At 32.0% G+C, this 18,604-nt stretch overlaps 1 protein-coding gene and 1 long non-coding RNA gene across 4 annotated transcripts in view; one reads left to right on the top strand and one right to left on the bottom strand.

Moving 5' to 3' along the window:
• LOC137237812 (uncharacterized) overlaps positions 1-1,363 on the top strand; it is a 77,123-nt gene extending 75,760 nt beyond the window's left edge. Inside the window, exon 2 of the long non-coding RNA XR_010949041.1 lies at positions 987-1,363. This is a non-coding gene — a long non-coding RNA (uncharacterized lncRNA). The remainder of the gene's footprint in view (positions 1-986) is intronic.
• The window catches only part of LOC137237811 (fatty-acid amide hydrolase 2), an 85,308-nt gene that overhangs the window by 44,869 nt on the left and 21,835 nt on the right, over positions 1-18,604 (bottom strand). The window contains exons 1-2 of one of the 3 annotated variants that reach the window (XM_067762011.1): positions 5,761-6,541; positions 1,034-2,636 (exon numbers count right to left, since the gene is read on the bottom strand). In XM_067762011.1, the coding sequence (XP_067618112.1) occupies positions 1,034-1,210 (177 nt within the window). In that variant the 5' untranslated portion in view covers positions 1,211-2,636; positions 5,761-6,541. Of the gene's footprint in view, positions 1-1,033; positions 2,637-5,760; positions 6,542-18,604 lie in introns of those variants that run through there. The other 2 variants (XM_067762012.1, XM_067762010.1) reach the window with 2 other exon arrangements.

The raw sequence follows: 18,604 nt of genomic DNA, 5'->3' as shown, positions 1-18,604 counted from the left end.
AAGGGTCAATATGGTGATATTAAATCGCTCCCAATATGGTCGGGATTGTTACCAAAACGTAAAAATATCATCAACAACGATAGCACTCCCCAAAACCCTCGACTGAAATACTTTCTTCGCTACACTATCTTCGTATCTGCATAGAGCACACACAGTTCATTATTATACCTAATTCGATATTCGCCGTTGGTATCACGGACAGGATGGTAAATCTTCCGGAGAACCTTTCTCTCAAACACAACAAGAGCCATCTCTTTTTAATCTCGACACCGTCCATGATTCCGAGCCATACATCTGGGCAATCATCATGAGCGACTTTTAGAGGGTGATTTTTGTTCGTAAGCCCAAAGTAGTAGTAGAGTTATGGTACGTTTGATTGCTTACATTGTTTTCGCTATTAATGCTGGTTTCCATATAGATGAATCTCGAGTTATATACGTCAACCGTCATTTGCCAATTCCTTCTTGAATGACAGCAGGTACTTCGTCCTGTCATCATTTACTGCAGGACCCACCTCTTTTTGCCGCTTTATCTAATCCGGAGAAGACAGAACTCACGTTTGTTAAAGCCAATAAAATTGCACGAAAGGAAGTCGCCTTTTCTGAAGCCTAGTTTGGTTTCGAATGGCTTAAATAGGTACCTACTTGCCAATGCTTACGGAGCTGCTGGTGTTGCTCAACTTTATTTCGCAGAAACTTACTAACTTTGTAAGGAGCTTAAATTCAGACATAGCAGCATACAATCTACGTCGTTTTGCGCTGTCTGCTGGCTAATTTGAAGTCGACAAAAAGATGGCGCGTGTGGGTTCCTTTATCGTGAGTCTTCTCTGGGTTCTGGCGCATTGTGAACAACTGTTCGATGTTGGACTTTAGGCTTCAGTCTTTTGCATAGTACGCTAGATAGAGCTTTACATGCAATAAAATTCTAATACATTTCAGATACACTTTTAAACTTTTACAACTTTTTTTCTTTTTGACCCACTATAGTGCACACATACATATGTTAAAGTAATCAAAAATCAACACAAACCTACCTTTCCAGTACGAATCAGTTTGGCTAAATCAACAGCGGGTATTTCCAGCAGATGACTTCGTATGGGCGGCAAATTTTTGCGATTCACTTTGATGTTGGTGAAACGACTGTAGGGTACAACAAACCAACTGAAGACGATCATAGCCGACCGCAGAAAGCGCCGCATGATGTACCCCATAATCCTGGAACAAAGTAGCACAGCAATTTTGGCGATTTTTATATAACACAACTACACACAGTGAAATAATATTATGTGCAAGGGTTTGGTATGTAAAAATGGGTCACAAGTAAAGCACGGACGCAATTAAATCTGTGCATATGTGGTTTGAAACTAATTTGCGTTTTTTGGTGTTTTCTTGAGTAATTTCGGAACTTCACTAAAGATGGTTTTTAAATAATTTTTTATTTTTTTTTATTCATTTTTTATTTCATTCATTTGCTCTTTAAAATTCTTAAAACTGCTATTTTTTTAATCATTCACTTTTGCTTGTATTTTATTGTAATTGGTTACAATTGCAAAACTAATACATAAGCACGCTATTCGCAAATCTTTTTTGTTTTATATATCTACATAATGTGATATTTTTTAACTGCACACAAATACACTTGCATTGACATAGATACACCAACACTTACATACTTATATATATATGCATGTATGTATGTATTTTAGTAGTTGCAGCTTATTTGTATGATGGTGCTTAATATGGCTAACGCAGCAGCTATCTGAGTCTGGGTTGAAGCTGTGTGGCTAAGAAGAGAAGCGCGGCAGTCTACAAGCTTAAGGCAGCGAAGCTTCGCAGTTGCGTGGAATAGATTGGCGTAATTTAGCCGGCCTTACTAGCTCACCAGTCGTCGTTGCAGTTGTTGTTCTTTTTTGTAGTGGTCGTGGTCGCGGAATTGTGCAATATACCATGCGCATACAAACAGACCGAAATGCACGCAGATGCAACAACAACATATACACAGGGGCAAATAAGGTGCAAAACGCAGCACGAATCAACCGACTGTTGCGAATATCTTTTTTTTTTGTTATGTATAAGTATGTATTATTCTTAACATGCAGTTGTTGTTGCGGTTGTGTTTGTTTGTTAATATTGTTTACATTGCTTTTTAAAGCATTTTTCTTAAAATTTTTTTAAATTTTTGTTTAAATTTATTTTTGTTAAATGTTGTTGCGCAATCAGACAAAACAGTGGCATGCAGCTTAAAGTTCCTTGGCTTTTTTTGACTGTCTTCTGACTGCTACAAACTCGTATTTATGTATGTAAATATATATATGAGTAGCTTTAGTGAGAGGTGTGGTGGTCGGTCGTGATGGTGGTGCCAGTGGCAGCTGGAGCATTGACCAGCTCGTCGAAGGCTTTATGGAAATTCACTTGTTGACTGCTTTTGATTTTTTTCTGCAATTGAAATTTCATTCGCTAGCCAGATGTTAATTAGAAGTTTTCGAGCTACACTTGCAGTTGTAAATGATGGAAAAGCTGTGTAACTTTGGTTTTTTTAAGAATTTTTTTTATTTTTTCTTGTTAGTTTTTATATTTGAGTTGTTTTATTTTTCACAGCAGAAATAAATCTCAACTATTGTTGTTATTTCTACTTCTCTAAAAAAAAGGATGAGTTATGTTTTGTAAATATTTTTTACTTTTCTTGTATTCCTCAATGCAAGTAATATAACGGACCATTCCATATCAATTCGACCATGCTTGGTAGCGCTCAATTGCGTTAAAGTTACATTTTGCTCAAAATTTGTTTACTCAAAAAGTAATATGTTAGCTTAAGTGTTTTTTATTTATACTTTGTGATTCAAATTTTTATATTTTTTTGGCAAATTTCTAAAATTTTATTTTTTTGTTTGTTTAATAACAAAATTCTTAAATCGTCTGTATTCCATATCTGCCTACAAAAAAGAAAGTGCAGTATTAACACTTTTTGGAGTAATATTAAAACTAGTTTTGGGTTTATTTTCAAATTTAACACCAAAATAGTGCAATGTGAAAAAATTTGGTGTTAACATTTTTTCGAGTAGTATCAAAACTAATTTTCGAGTCAACGCGGTTGCTCGTTGTATTAGGAAATAGCAGATGTGAACGGCGAGTCGCAGTGGTGTGATGCTTCCGGCTTGCACACCCAGCGTCCCGCGATCAAGTTCCGGCTGTAGCAATATCCAAATTTTTTTTTTTAGTATATTAATTTAAGTTCTATTTTTAGAATCCTCTTCTTGAGGATAAAATGTACACTACCTGAACAATACCACAAAGTTTGGTTTTGAATTAATAATAAGCCTTTTTTTTGTGAGTGTAAAAAAATTGTATGTGAAAAATTTTAAATTTCAACATTCAAGAATATTTTTATAAAATATAAAATTTTTGTCTGATTATCCAAGTGAAAAAAATTAAGGGAATGTTTTTTATTTTATAAACGTTTTAAAAATTTAAAATAGAAGTTTTAATGTAATTTTTTCAAACATAATTTTAAAAACCAATCAATAGTAACAAACGTAAGAGTATTTGAAAAAAAAAAAAAAAATATTGCAAGTTTTTCAAAAAAAATTCCACTTTATATTTTACTTGATCAACAAACCACTATAAACTCAATATATGTACACATTTTTTTAATTCCTTGAATATTTTTTTAAACTTTAGTTTAATTAATTTGAAAATATGAAAAATTAAAAAAAAGAGATTGTTAATTTTTGGACTTTTATAAAGAACGTCTCAGAATTATTAAATAAGATTTAAAGAATTTTGAATATGAATTTAAAATATCTGCCAAAAATAGTTAATTTTGAATTTTCAAAATGGGTTTAAAATAAATAAAAATTTTCACTTAATTTTATTAACTAAAGTAGCGATATAAAATTAAAATATATATTTTTAAATATATGAAGTTTTTTTTTTAATTTGCTGTGTTTTAAAATTCACTTTTCGGCATAACATTTTCTACACGCTTCAGAATTCTTAGTACGGAAGTGAAAAGTTTTAAAACGGTTCGAAAAAAATTTAAATTTTGAATTTAAAAATATTAAGAAAAAGATTTACTTTAGTTCTTTCTAATCAGAGAAAAAAGGAAGAGTATTTGTTGTAGTTTTATTTATAATTTTCTTTATTTCAAATTTTTTTTTAATTTATTATTTTTTAATTCGTAGAATGTCATTTTTAAGACTTATTTTCGAATGTAAACTTTAAAATGTATCTATCTGACCAATAAACACACATTTTGTTCACAAAAAATATTTATATCGGTCAGCTCAATCTTAATAAAGTTAAAAGCTGGTAAATTTTGTGCATAGTGCCAGCTAATTGATGGGACAATTCAAGAATTCTCAATTAGAATATAAAAAAAATTTGAATGTAAAATTAAAATTTGTTTACAAAAAAAAAAAAGTTTGAAAAATTGCAGAATCCTTAATTAAATAAAAAAATAAATAAATGCAAGGCGCGCTAACCTCCGAAGAGATCTGAGGCCGAGCTTCTCTTCCAATTTGCGTCGTGCTCCTCTTGATTTTCCCTTAAATTGGCCGGACGGGACCTACATGTTTTATGCCGACTCCGAACGGCATCTGTAAGGCAGATGAGTTTTCACTGAGAGCTTTTCATGGCAAAGCGCTTGCCAAACACTGCCGAGGGGCGACCCCGCTTAGAAAAATTTTCATCTAATTGAAAAACCTTATTTCTAAAATTTTCATGTTTGCTTTGTGTGAACCCAGGGCATACAGTGTGGTAGGCGGAGCACGCTGCCATCACACCACGGCGGCCGCCGTATCTAGATTTATTAAAAAAATATATTTTTTAAATTTTAAATTTTTTATATTCGTAAATGTCGAATATTCTTATTAAAAAATATTTTTTTTTAGTTTATTACTTATCATTTAACAAAAAAAAACTTTTTTGGCATTAATATTTTTAATAACTTTTTTTTTAACTTGAAATATTTTTAGAAATAATTTTCTCAAACGTTAATTGAGAAAAAAGTACTTCTCTTGACCTACATCAAAATTTACGATTTAACTATTAAGATTGTACTTCGAAATATTTCGGAGAAAGTCAATTCGCTTATTAAATAATCAAAATCTTTATTTTGAAATTTTCCTTTTATTTCAAAATTTTCTAAATAATCTTTTACAAAGTATATAGTTAATAATATTATTTCAACTTTATTATTATTAGACTTTTTATTAAAAAATATATTTTATAAATTTAAAAATTTGTTTAGTTTATGAACAATAAACAACATTTTTTTTTGCTTTTATAAGTTTTAATTAACTTAATTAATTAAATGTGAAATAATTTTGATTTAAAATTAATTTTTTTAGTGAAATATTTAAATTATTTTATTTTAGTTTATGAACATTAAACAAAAAATATTTTTTTGCCATTATAATTTTAATATTTTTTTTTAATATTATAAATATGAATCTTTCATTTAAAAACATTTTTTTAAGTGTGAAACTATAATAAAAAAAAACTGTTTTTGCTACAAAAACACACATGAACTCATTATTTACTCCTTTTAAGATTCTCAAATTCAAATCCTTAAAAATGTTCTTCAAAACACAAGTCTTTCAAGTCTTCAAAAAACTAAAAAAAAAAAATATTAAAAAATTATAGAAAAAATACACATTTCTGAAACATTTTTATATGCTCAAAAAAATATTTGACCGTAATTCATACAAATCAGAAGATATTTCAATTGACATGGAATGCTCCTTTTTAAACTTTAAGGTACCTTCTCTCTATTTAACAAGTATTTATGATTTTTAACAAATTTTAAAAGCTCTCGTTTTTTGTTATTGTTACTGTAGCAGCTTATAATATATCACTAAATTCTGTATTTACTTCAATGCATTCACAATTCACTTTTGTTGCAGTTGGCCAAAAAGCACATTCTTGCCACACTTTTTCAACACAAATACTTGCGAAGGCAGCTATGGAAACTTGTTTTATTTTTTGTGTTGAATTTGTCGGATTTTGCAGCCACAGGCTTTGTTTGTTTTTCCCTCGAGTAAAAAATTTCAAAAATATTTAATATCTCTTACTTGTATTACTAAACTTTTACTATTTAGCGTTTTATTTATTCTGCGCATGTGTAACACTTAGCTATGAATTTCGGTTAGCATCGAGTTTGTTGCTTGAGTCTTTTGATCGCTTTGCGCTTTATTTAAAACAATTTCTTACAAATATTATTTTTGTTTTCGTTTTAAATTACTTTTCCGTACAAAAATCAACAAAGACTCTGTACTTTATTTACTTAAAAAAGAATTGTATTAGAATATCTACACATGTAAATCGGCTTCACACACACACACAAACGCACAGTGACGGCTTTATAAATAAACGCCCTTGTTTTGCTCTATTTTGTTGCACTTATTTAGATGCGTTCCGCGTAATCCAAAAATTTACAACATTATTGCTCGAAAAACGTTGAGCAAATAATATCTGCAGACACTTGACAATAGCATTTAAGCTTCAACTGCGCTCCCTCTTTCTCTATGAAAACCAAAATCAACTACACCATCAACAACCGTGGCAAGCCGGCGATCGTAAGCTGCTATCAATGAATTTTGAGCGAAGTTGAGCGCAGCATATAGCTTAAAATGAGCTTTATGCAGCGTTTTGTGTTGTATGCATGGTTGCCATTTAGCTTATTTCTCTTGAAATACTTCGGCATATAAAACAAGCTCTTTTTAAACTATATGTATATCATTTTTCATACACATACTAATGAATATCATAATTCTCATAGTATTTTAATTTCCATTTACACTAGTCAACAAGAGAAATTACTCTGAAGTCTAACTATTTAATTTCGATGTACTATGGCCCCCTAAGTATAAAAATACCCAAAACTTAAAATTCTATGAGTACGATTTTTTATTTTTTTTATTTTTCTAAAATCACGAATTTTCACAGAGGTCTTTCCATTTATTGTATCATATCTTGGAAATTACTTATCTGAATTCGTTTAGAAACACCAGTGGATTCACCGCAAAATTTTCTTCAAGTCTTGATAAGAAAATTTTTTTATATGATCGACGGTTGTGGAGTTATTCACATGAAATTGAAAAAAAAAAATTTTTTTTTTCAAAATCGAACATTTTTTTATTTTTCAAAAAATCATAAAAAATCGAAAGTTTTAAAAACTTACCATTTTTATTTTACGGCCTGAAAACTGTAAACATTATAAATAATTGAAATCCTACTTCGTAAAAATACATGAATAAATGTTGGTTTTAATGACAATAAAGTGAAAATACCCAATTTAGCGAAAATTTTGCATATCAAGCCTATTATTGTTTTTGACAAACAAATTATTTAGGTATGACATTTTGCGCAACTTTGTCTTTTTAAAGCTTACTACGGGCATCGCCCATTATGACACTCAGGAAATTTTTCCCCATCAATTTTTCTGAAGGCAAAACGCATATCATAAGAAAAAATGCCTCATACTGTATGGAAAATTTAAGTTGCCAACGCGGGTTTTCGTAAGTATGGTCATATATATTTGTTATCAAATATATACAACTTAAAAAATTTACAGACTCATTAGATGCCTGCCCTGTATGGTATATTGTCGCCGATTGTGACAAACTTAACGAAAAATAAGATACATACTTTTGAAAATCGAAGTGGCCTGCGACTATATAAAGTAATTCATTTAGCTTATTCAATGTTATTTAACTAGCATTCCTGATCGCGAAAAGTCAAGTTGTCAACAACAGCAAAAAACTATTAATTGGTTAGTGAATTTAAAAAAAAATTAATAATTTTTTAATACAGTCGATCATACATATCCATATGTTCCTGATGATGACTTCAGATTGAAGTTGAAATATCGACCAAATAAATTATAGATGAATATAAACAAAAAAATAAGTCTTATTCATCTTGAAGCCTTTTAGCTCAATAAATCTAACAATTTAAAAATGAATAATAACAGTAGAAAATTTGTATGCAAAAATTACCCGAATATATTTTGTTATGTATGCGGTCCTTACACTACAGCAAAAGGGCGGTGAAATTTCACTATATCACTACAAAATTAATATAAGGATTATTTTAAAATAGATGTTGATTCAGAAAATTACAGTAGACAAGCAAAAAGTAGAAACTATTTTTAAATATATCAAGTACTAAATTTTTTAGGATTTCTTTAATAAAAGTATCTTAAATAGCTAAATAAACAAAAATATTAAAAATACGTATTTTCCACTCATTCACTTAATTGTTAATAATATTACCGTTTATCCATGGATTTTCATGAAATAAAGCTTGCCTTATTTGGAATATTCACAGTTTTAAGATCATCTAATAAAAGTTGTAAGTTTTTGTCCTTCTCGATTTTTTACGAATTAAAGAAGAAAAAAATGGAAATTTTTAATACAAAAAATCGAAAATAACTCTGAAACCAATAAGTATTTAAAAAAAATGCTATTCAAACAATTTTAAGGTAATTTCATTTGCTATTATATGCTGATTTCTCCAACAAAATCGGACAACCCGTTCCGGAGATATGATAAAATAAATGGATCTCCCTTTTCAAAAAATGCAAATTTTAGAAAACACAAAAAAAAAAACAAAAAGTATCCATAGAATTTTAAATTTCGACCATTTTTATAATAAGGGGACTATATCAAATAAAACAAAAAAAATGTGGTGATCCAGGGTAATACAAAAAGTTTAATTTTGTAGAGCAGTGTTATCAATAGCAAAAAGCGATACGACGTGACATCATGTGCAGTTGTTATAAAGTGATGTGATGAGCTATGCTATGATGTGATCTGTGCATTTGGCATGTACTTTATGATGAAAAATAACATGTGCGAATGTGATTTGATGTGAATATGTATGATATGATATAAACCTGTTTAGCCTTACTTCATGTCAAATGATATAAAAAAAAATAAAAAGATATCATCATGCTAACTTTAACTTTCAATTTGTCAGCAAACCACCAAGCATCAGATCAGGCTTGTGATTTGATATTATTTGATCCCAATGAAGGTAGATTAAAAACTTAATCAAACAACTTTAGGGCTCTTAATATCGTATAAATTGTATCAAATGTAAGTTATGTGATGTGATCTCGGATATTTCCATGTCATTTTACGTGGATTATTAAAAAAGGCGTGAGTAAAAAGTACTCGGCTATTTCGATGTTTAAACATACTAATGTTAAATTTAAACCACAAAAGAGATAACTTTACCAGAAGCAAATAACAACCGTTACCGGTAAGTTATCGGCTTATTATCGATAGCGAAGTATTATCATTAACCTATCGGTTTGTTTTCGACTTTGTATTGGTTTCTTATCTGTTTGTTATCGAGGGGATATGTTTGTTATTGAAGTTTTTCCTGTTTCTGTTTCATAGGCAACCGATGAGTCGTCTATAACAAGGCGTTTTCATGCCGATAGCAAATTGGAGCCGATAGATTTTCGATATCAAATCGATAGCTTTTTGATAGCAAATCGATTTCACGCCGGTAACAAATTGGTAACACTCCGATAAGAAACCGATAACTTTTTGATATCAAATCGATAACTATTTGATTACAAATCCATAACTTGACGATTCCAAATCTATAAAATTTCGTTAACATAACTTTTTGATAATAATACGATATCACGCCGGTAACAAATTGGTAACACTCTGATAAGAAATCGATAACTTCCATATCAAATCGATAACTTTTTGATTACAATCCATAACTTGACGATGACAAATATATAAAATTTCGTTAACATAGGGATAATTTTTCGATAAATTATCGATATCTTTTCGATAATAAATCGATAACTTTTCGATAACAAGCCAATAACTTGTTGATAAAAAAAATAGATAATAGCCTTTGAAATGGATTGCAAATTTATAACCATTCGAGAATAGATCGGTAACTAATACTTGATAAGAAATCGCCCATAACCGGCCGATATCTCATCGATGACACACCGTTAAAACTTGATAACACGCGGTCCAGTTTCGGTTCCGGCTTCGGCTTTGACTTAGAATATGCGTTCCTATCCTTCCTTTCCATTACTTTGCTTTCCATTCCTTTCCTTTCATTTAATTTCCTTTCGTTTCAACTTTAGCACGTACAATGTTCCCTCGTGTAGCGACTACACATACGCTTACATTCTGTATTCCCCTTAGAGCATACTATTTCCAAATACTGCGTTTACTCCGTTCACTTACCTTACACTGACATTCTGGATTTCCCTATATCGTGAGAAAAGATGTTAACCACATCAAAAATTATACGATTTCTTGTACCCTGACTTACTCTGATCTTCAATGATGAGATTAGATCTAAGGCAGGGATTTTCTCATATAACATCACTTTGTGCATCGATGTGATCTTGACACCAAGTCATAGCTCAAAACAAAATTGGGTTTGTGATGTGATATGATAATCTGATAAGCCTCCGAAAATTGCCTTAATGTGTGTAGTAACTGATCCAATTTAATGTGATCTTACACCGCAAATCGGCTTGTGGGTGTGCTGCCCAGCTGATCAAAAGCAACACTTGATCCTAGGACTGAAACAACTGTCCCGTAATTGTGTCACCAATTTTGAATAATTCGTTTCTTGCGCCAAGTAGCAAGTCTTACCTTCTCCGGTTGTCCTCATATTTTCTGAAATGCATATTCCTTTTTTTATATGAGTTTGTGATGCACAAAGACCGCCTCAATGGCTTAGAAGGATACTAAGCACTGAGCGCGAACTTTACGTGCTATAAGAAAACATCAGATCCAGTTTCAAGACCGCTAATTTCTTGTACACTCCGTCTGCTCTCCCTTTCCTCTTGTTAAAATGTAACTATCTTATACAGTATCATTTGACTTGATGTGTTAGTTAATGGTGTGGCATCACATGAGTGATGTGATATCTTTATATGGGTACTGACATGTATATATTTTGATAAACGATGTCATATCTTAGACTTTGGTTTTATCTTAGCCGACTTTTCAAGGTGAATCCAAACAAACAAAATATTAAAATTATTTTTTTTGGAATTTGGTATAATTTCATTTTATCTCATATGTGAACCGACGTAACCAAATTTATTACGATATCATGCAATGTTATATTACCTGATATGATATGGTCCAGGCACGTATTGTGACAACTGGTCGTACCAAATTTGGTAAAACTTTGCAGAATTGAGAGAAGCTTGTTAAAATAAGTGAGAACATCATTGAATTCAATTTTGAGTGAATCTTGTATTACTTGCAGTACAAGCGAGGTTATCAGTTGTTCTGACACTCGAGCATGCGATGACTCTGTAAACCAGTAGTCTGCATTCCGTAGGGCAATTGTACTCTCATTGCGTACGCGAAAGGGCAATCACTTTAAATTTTTGGAGATCCGTGTTGTGAAGGGTATATTTCATACGTTGAGCGTTTTGTTTCTCATCATTATTTTTTGTGTTTTCTTTTTCGCAGTCGTTATGCGTTTGATATGAAGCTGCATCTTTTATTTATTGTTTTTCGCCAAGAATGATAAATTATTTCTATTTTTATCTCTCGTTCAACTCGATGTATGAACCTCTTGGTGGTCTGCTTTTATCAAATAGCCGCTGTAAAGCTGGGATGATAGTTTTGTTTTCCTTCCTTTACTAATATAAGATGTATGCTGATTGTTAATTTTATGATTACGCTTACTATTTTAATATATTATTATTATATAAATGTTACATATTTTGCAATTTAGCTCGTCTTGCATATCCGTGACATGATTTTGGTTTAACACTATATTTTGTTTTTAGCCTCCAATTCAGCTTGGGTGTGAGAAACACTTCTATCAAGAGTTAGCCCATGATCATTAAAAAGAGATAAGATTACGCTTGGAAAGTAAGCAAAAGCCTGAAATTTTCGTTCTAATGGTGAGTAGCAACAGTTTTGTCTTTAAAAGATTAGCTGTAAGTTCTGCGGTCTGCGACCATCCAATCATCTTTCTTATTTATTGATCACATTGAAATACAGACCCGATACCAATACTCTTACGTCATCCACGGAGGCTACAGTTTTTGGGGCTTACAAACGAATATTATTAAACCGTCCAAGGCTCATGATGGACTTACTAACGGGACACAGTCTTTTGGCGTCACATGCTTATAAATTTGGCCTTAGTAACAGCTGATGTAGGAATAGCCTGCAGGAAGAAACCTTGCATCACATTCTGTGTGCATGTGCTGCGTTCGCAAGCTCTAACTAGGGCCGTTTAGGTTAGCCTTAATTGCTGCGCAACGGCTAAAATCGCCTAGGCAATGAAGCGTCAAAATAGGATGATAATTGTCTGTCAGTGTTAACTTCAATTATATACTAACATATATGTATGTATAAGCGTAGTCATGTACAAATTTCTACAACGCTTCTTTTTTAATATACTTTATAATTGATAATTCAACAAAATTGTTTACTAACAAAGATGCAAATATTTTTATTTGTTTCTCTGTGGTTTTTTGTGAAGAGTTCTAACCTCAGCGCTAAAAAAGTTTATGGAAATTCACTCAATTAAATAAATGAGTAGGATAACAACCTGTAACCACATATACAAACAAAAATTTTTGAAATATTCCCATTTTCTTAAACTTCAAAAGGCGCATGCGCACATAACATATGTATGTGTGTACATTGTTACATGTACATATGTGCAAATATATCTTTGACAGTTGCAATTAAATAGCCAATGCTCGATTAAATGGGAGAATGCATTTTGAATGGTTTTTCCAGTTGAGTCAATCAAACAAGAATTAAAACCAGACGATGGGAATTCCCACTTACAACTTTTAAGAAGTATAAATGAGAAATTTCGAAGGACTTAACTAAAGAAGCACTTCAGATAGTTGAGGTAGGTTGATGCTTGATTTACTTGCTGCACTGATTGTGATATAGAACTTGCTAACGATGGTTACCTCAAACCGTGAAAATAGTGCTAAAATATTTAGGGAATATGGAGAAACATAGGGAGGCATGGTATTCTATTCTCGTGGTATAACCCTATAATTAGCAGGATATCATACTGGATACATTCTATAGAAGATAGGCATGCCTGGCCGAAATAGTATTGGAAAGGCTATCGGACATCGCAGATTGGTACTTAAGGAGGTGGTAATTAATCTGCAAATCTGCGATGTCTGACCTTTCCTATAGAAAGATAGAGTCAAAGAATGTTCTTATGATTTTCTTTTTCTCTTATTTCCTTCCACCATTGTCAGAGATCTGAATTGGAGGGCCTAAAATGTTTGCTATCACGTTGGGTCTTTAAAATCAAGAATAAAAATAGCCGGATGTACCAAGTATTGGTGAAGTTCGATTTGTAAACATACAGCAGATGTCTAGAAAATTTGTGTTTTTTAAATTAAGAGCAGTTCGCTCATTTGAGAAAAGCTTCGTCCGCGTCTTATCGGCAACAACCATTACCGACAAAATATTGTTTTATTATTGGTTTACTAATGAGATGTGTAATGGATTTTATATTGAAGTTGTATCGATTCTGTTTCATAACAAACCGATGAGTCATCGACAAAAAAATCGATAGTACGATACAATCCCATAAATATCTATAACTTTCTGAAAAACAACTTGATAACTTTTCGATAAAATGTCTATAGCTTTTCAATAACAAAATCATATCCGATTACATTTAATGACTTTCTGATAACACGTTTATAATCGTCCGATAAATAATCGATAACTCTTCGATAGTAAGTTGACACCTTTTAGATAACAAACCGCTTTTCGACAGCTTTTTTCAAATAAAACGACAACTTTTCCATAAATAATGAATAGCATTTCTATAACAAACCAATAACTCGTCGTAAAAAGTCGATAACCTTTGTGATCGAAAGAAAGTTTCTGACGCTTCTATAACAAATTGATGACTTGTCTATACCTCCTCGGTAAAACACCGATATCAAACCGATAACTCGTCGATAAGAAGTGGATAACGCGCCCATATCACGACGATATCAAATTTCTAACTCATCGAAAACAAACGCTTCACACTACGTTAACAAATTGATAACACGCCGTCTGGTTTCGGTTCTGGCTTTGATTTTGACTTACAAAATTTTCTTTCCTTTTCTTAACTGATTTTCTGTCTGATTTCGATCACATCAAATCATCCACGTACTTTGTTCCCACATTAGGCTACAGTGTATGTAGGAAATACCCTTATGTTTACATTCTATATTTATTCCCCCATACAGCATACATGAGCAAAATGTTTATACATCAATAAACTCAAAAGAGGTACATATATTTCTACACCACACTGTATAAAAAGAAAGGTTATTCCACTGTCATTATGAGTTTGTCAGTTTTGATAAAAAAAAAAAACAGATTATTGAAGTTTGTCTTGATGTCATCATTAAGCCTAGCGTTACTCAACCGAAAATTTTTAGAAGGGAGTATTTTCAAACCATATATTATTTATATTTTGGAGATTTTTCAAACAAATATTTGGCATGTACTGATTTATGAAGTATATAAAATATATAGATTTGATTAAGCTGGTCAATACTTTTCTATATATGGGGTATTCCATCCCATTTCGACCAATTTTGAACCCGACCCCTTTAGAATTGGCTGAAAGTTTGCTTCTTTTTCTAGCTTACGAAAGACGTTTTTCAGAATTTTTTCAAAAAAAATTATGAATTTTAAAAAAAACACCGTTTTTGTTTTCAAAATGCTATAACTTTTTCAAAAATTTACCGTTTGCGATCTTTTTTTTTAAATTTGTTTCAATTAAATAAAAAAAATATAAAAAAAATCGGCCCACTCCGGGATTAGTAGGGATGATTGCAGGATTGATTGAAGTTTTTTATGAGAAAAAAAAAATAATGGCGAAATTCGAAAAATCTGGAAAAACTGAAAAATTAAAAAAAAAACTTTAAAAATTTGTTTGTGTTTTTTCCGAAAAGTACATTCAAAAACAAATTTAAAAAAAAAAAGATCCCAAACTGTCAATTTTTGAAAAAGTTATAGCATTTTGAAAACAAAAACGGTGTTTTTTTTTAAATTCATAACTTTTTTTGAGTTGGATGAAAAAATTCTGAAAAACGTCTTTCGTAAGCTAGAAAAAGAAGAAAAATTTTCAGCCAATTCTAAAGGGGTCGGGTTCAAACTTGGTCGAAATGGGATGGAATACCTCAAATGTATGTGATTGAAATAGAGTAAAAATTACCAAAAATTTGCTTTAGTGCAAATCAAAAGAATCCACTATTAGAGCCCCAGGTTTCGCCAATCTCATTAGCTTCCTCAGGGGCAGACTGCATTTATTAAAATTATTACGGAAAAGTAAGTAGTATTAAGGAGATTAGCGACATGTAGGGCTTGAATAGTGGAGTCTTTCTACTTGTACTAAAGCAAATTTTTGGTCATTTTTACCCTATTTCAATTACATACATAAAATATATACTTTGTTTTAAAATATTTTTCGAAACTTTGCTTACTACATGAACGCCATGTAAAAGTTGGTTTGAAGTTTCAAGACGTCAAAGTTGAAGGTTGCGGTATGTAAATGAAAAAAAAACACCTTGAGGCACTGCTTTGAAATTAAAGTGAAACATCCTATGCCTTCGAAAAATGCAATATGTTGGGTATTTTTAAAGCATTCAGCCACTACTAGCGATACTATGGCAGAGCCGCTGTTGGTTGAGGTTATATACTCATCTGTGATTTTAGTCGTTTGACCTTCTTTGTCGGTTTTTTGTTTTGGTGTGTTAATTGTTTTGTGTTTATTTGTTGTTGTGTGTTTGTCTGTTGTACCTGTGTGATTAAGTTGTTTCCTGTAAACAAGTTTTAAAGGCTCGAATATTGTGTCAGAAATTGTGTTTATCTGTTCGTTTATTATTCTACCGTCGAATGTTTTCTGTTTGTAGATTTCCATGTTTTCGAGTACGTTGAGACGTCGGCCCTTTTCTTGTGTGTGAAGAACCCTAACTGTTTTATTGATGTTTGCTGGGGAACATTCATTCTCGACCATGCGATTCGCGAAGTTAGACTCGGGTATAATGTTTGGATTCCGTATTTTTTTGTTGTAATCTCTAATATGTTCTCTGAACCTCGTTCTTATTTGCCGTCCTGTTTGTCGTATGTAACTATGCTGGCATCCGCAGGTAAGCTTGTATACGCCGTGGCTGCTAAAATCCACAAGCCGGACACGCCAATGAGGCCCATCATTAATTTTAAATCGGCACCATGTTACAAACTGTCCAAATATTTAAAAACAATATTGATAGATACTCTGGAGCTAAGGAACGAATATGCAATAGCTAACACAACAGAACTAATAGAGAGACTCGAGACCGTAGAGCTAACAAGAAACAGCAAATTGGTATCTTTTGACATAAAAAATTTATACCCATCTATACAACTATCGGAGACTTTGGACATAGTTAGCTCTACAATAGTTCATAACACAAAAAACAAAGTGAAAAATATGCAAATCACAAATACGCTAAGAACCACTTTACGTCAAAACTATTTTCAATTCAACAATAAAATATATAGAAAAACAAACGGTATTGGAATGGGAAGCCCCATATCAGCAATTCTTATGGAAGTGTTCATGCAAAATCTGGAAGAAAAGTACATACAGGAGCTGAAGTCCAAATTAGGCGTGTCATTTTATGCTAGATACGTGGATGACATAATATGCGTTTTAACTACTAATAACGAAGAGCTTGTATTGGAGTACCTCAACAAGCAGCACGGAAATATAAAATTTACAATGGAAACCGAAAAAGACGGAGGAATCAACTATCTAGACCTCACAATAAATATTGATAAAGGAGCCAAAAGATTTAACTATGACATATATAGAAAGTCAACGGCCACCGACACAATAATACACAATACCTCAAATCACCCTCAACAGCATAAAAATGCAGCATTAAGGCACTTGGTACATAGACTTGAAAGAACACCTCTTGCACAAGAGGCACATAAGAGAGAACTTGAGGTCATATATAATATCGCTGCAAACAACGGATATAAAAAAGCACAAGTAGATAAGCTCAGAAGGACAAATGGAGAACCAAAAAGAAATAATGAAAAGGAAAATAATAGCTGGACGACTATGACATATACTGGAACAGCAACATATAAATTGGCAAACTTCTTTAAAAAATACAACATTAACACAGCATTGAAAACATCGAATAATCTAGGGCGAAAACTAAGAACTAACATTAACTTAGAGGATCCGTTTAGCAGCCACGGCGTATACAAGCTTACCTGCGGATGCCAGCATAGTTACATAGGACAAACAGGACGGCAAATAAGAACGCGGTTCAGAGAACATATTAGAGATTACAACAAAAAAATACGGAATCCAAACATTATACCCGAGTCTAACTTCGCGAATCACATGATCGAGAATGAATGTTCCCCAGCAAACATCAATAAAACAGTTAGGGTTCTTCACATACAAGAAAAGGGCCGACGTCTCAACGTACTCGAAAACATGGAAATCTACAAACAGAAAACATTCGACGGTAGAATAATAAACGAACAGATAAACACAATTTCTGACACAATATTCGAGCCTTTAAAACTTGTTTACAGGAAACAACTTAACCACACAGGTACAACAGACAAACACACAACAACAAATAAACACAAAACAATTAACACACCAAAACAAAAAACCGACAAAGAAGGTCAAACGACTAAAATCACAGATTTCTACCTACCCCAGTCAGCCACACAAATCGATTAGTAAACCACCCTCGGTTCTGAACGAACACACAGCACATACACATAACTAAATATACACAAGCATCAATTTGACAATACCTGCTCATATACCTACGAACTATAAATACAGGACAAATGACAACAACAGATCAGAACGAATATCGACACTGATGATGGCACAACGCCGAAACCGGTTTGTCTCAAAACCAAATTTGACAAGGGATGACGGAAAATCGTTCCAATATACATCATTTATCCACCCTGTCGGAATATCAACCAAACAAGATAAGTTAGTATTCACCTTTTTATTCTAAATTTTCGGAAAGCCCTTTTCTATTAAGTATTCACGGAAGTGTTTCGGATAAACAGTTAATTTAGAATATCCGGAACACGTTAGTTTGATACTATCTCACGAGGTCCGAATATATCAGAGAAATATATACATAATATTTCAAATATAAACCGATTCCACAAATTCTTAAATGGAGATGAATGTTCCGCAATTGTCAGAATCGCTGCAATTGTCAAAAAATTTGTCAGCCAAGCAAATCTCTTGTGATTGAATCATGGCTACACCGAATAAACTTTAATTCCTGTGCGTACAAGTATTTTTGTAGAACGTTAAGTGATCTTGCAAATATCGAAAATAAGACATTTGAATTAAGTATCTTAGTATTTTGGAAAGTTTTACTCATTAGGTAAAATTTTATAGGAAAACATGTTTTGGTGTTTTATTTCATACTTACGAGTCTACATTTAAACTAGGTAAAGGTCGTTTTTTGAAGCTATTAATCTTTTTCATAAGTTTTGCAAGACTTTTTTATATGTGGATACAATGTACTTTTTATAGTTTGTAAGTATAAGTCT

Source organism: Eurosta solidaginis, chromosome 1, assembly GCF_040869045.1.
Source record: "Eurosta solidaginis isolate ZX-2024a chromosome 1, ASM4086904v1, whole genome shotgun sequence".
NCBI lineage: Eukaryota > Metazoa > Arthropoda > Insecta > Diptera > Tephritidae > Eurosta > Eurosta solidaginis.
Note: the sequence above shows the minus strand (reverse complement) of the source record. Positions and strands in the feature narration are given on the sequence as shown.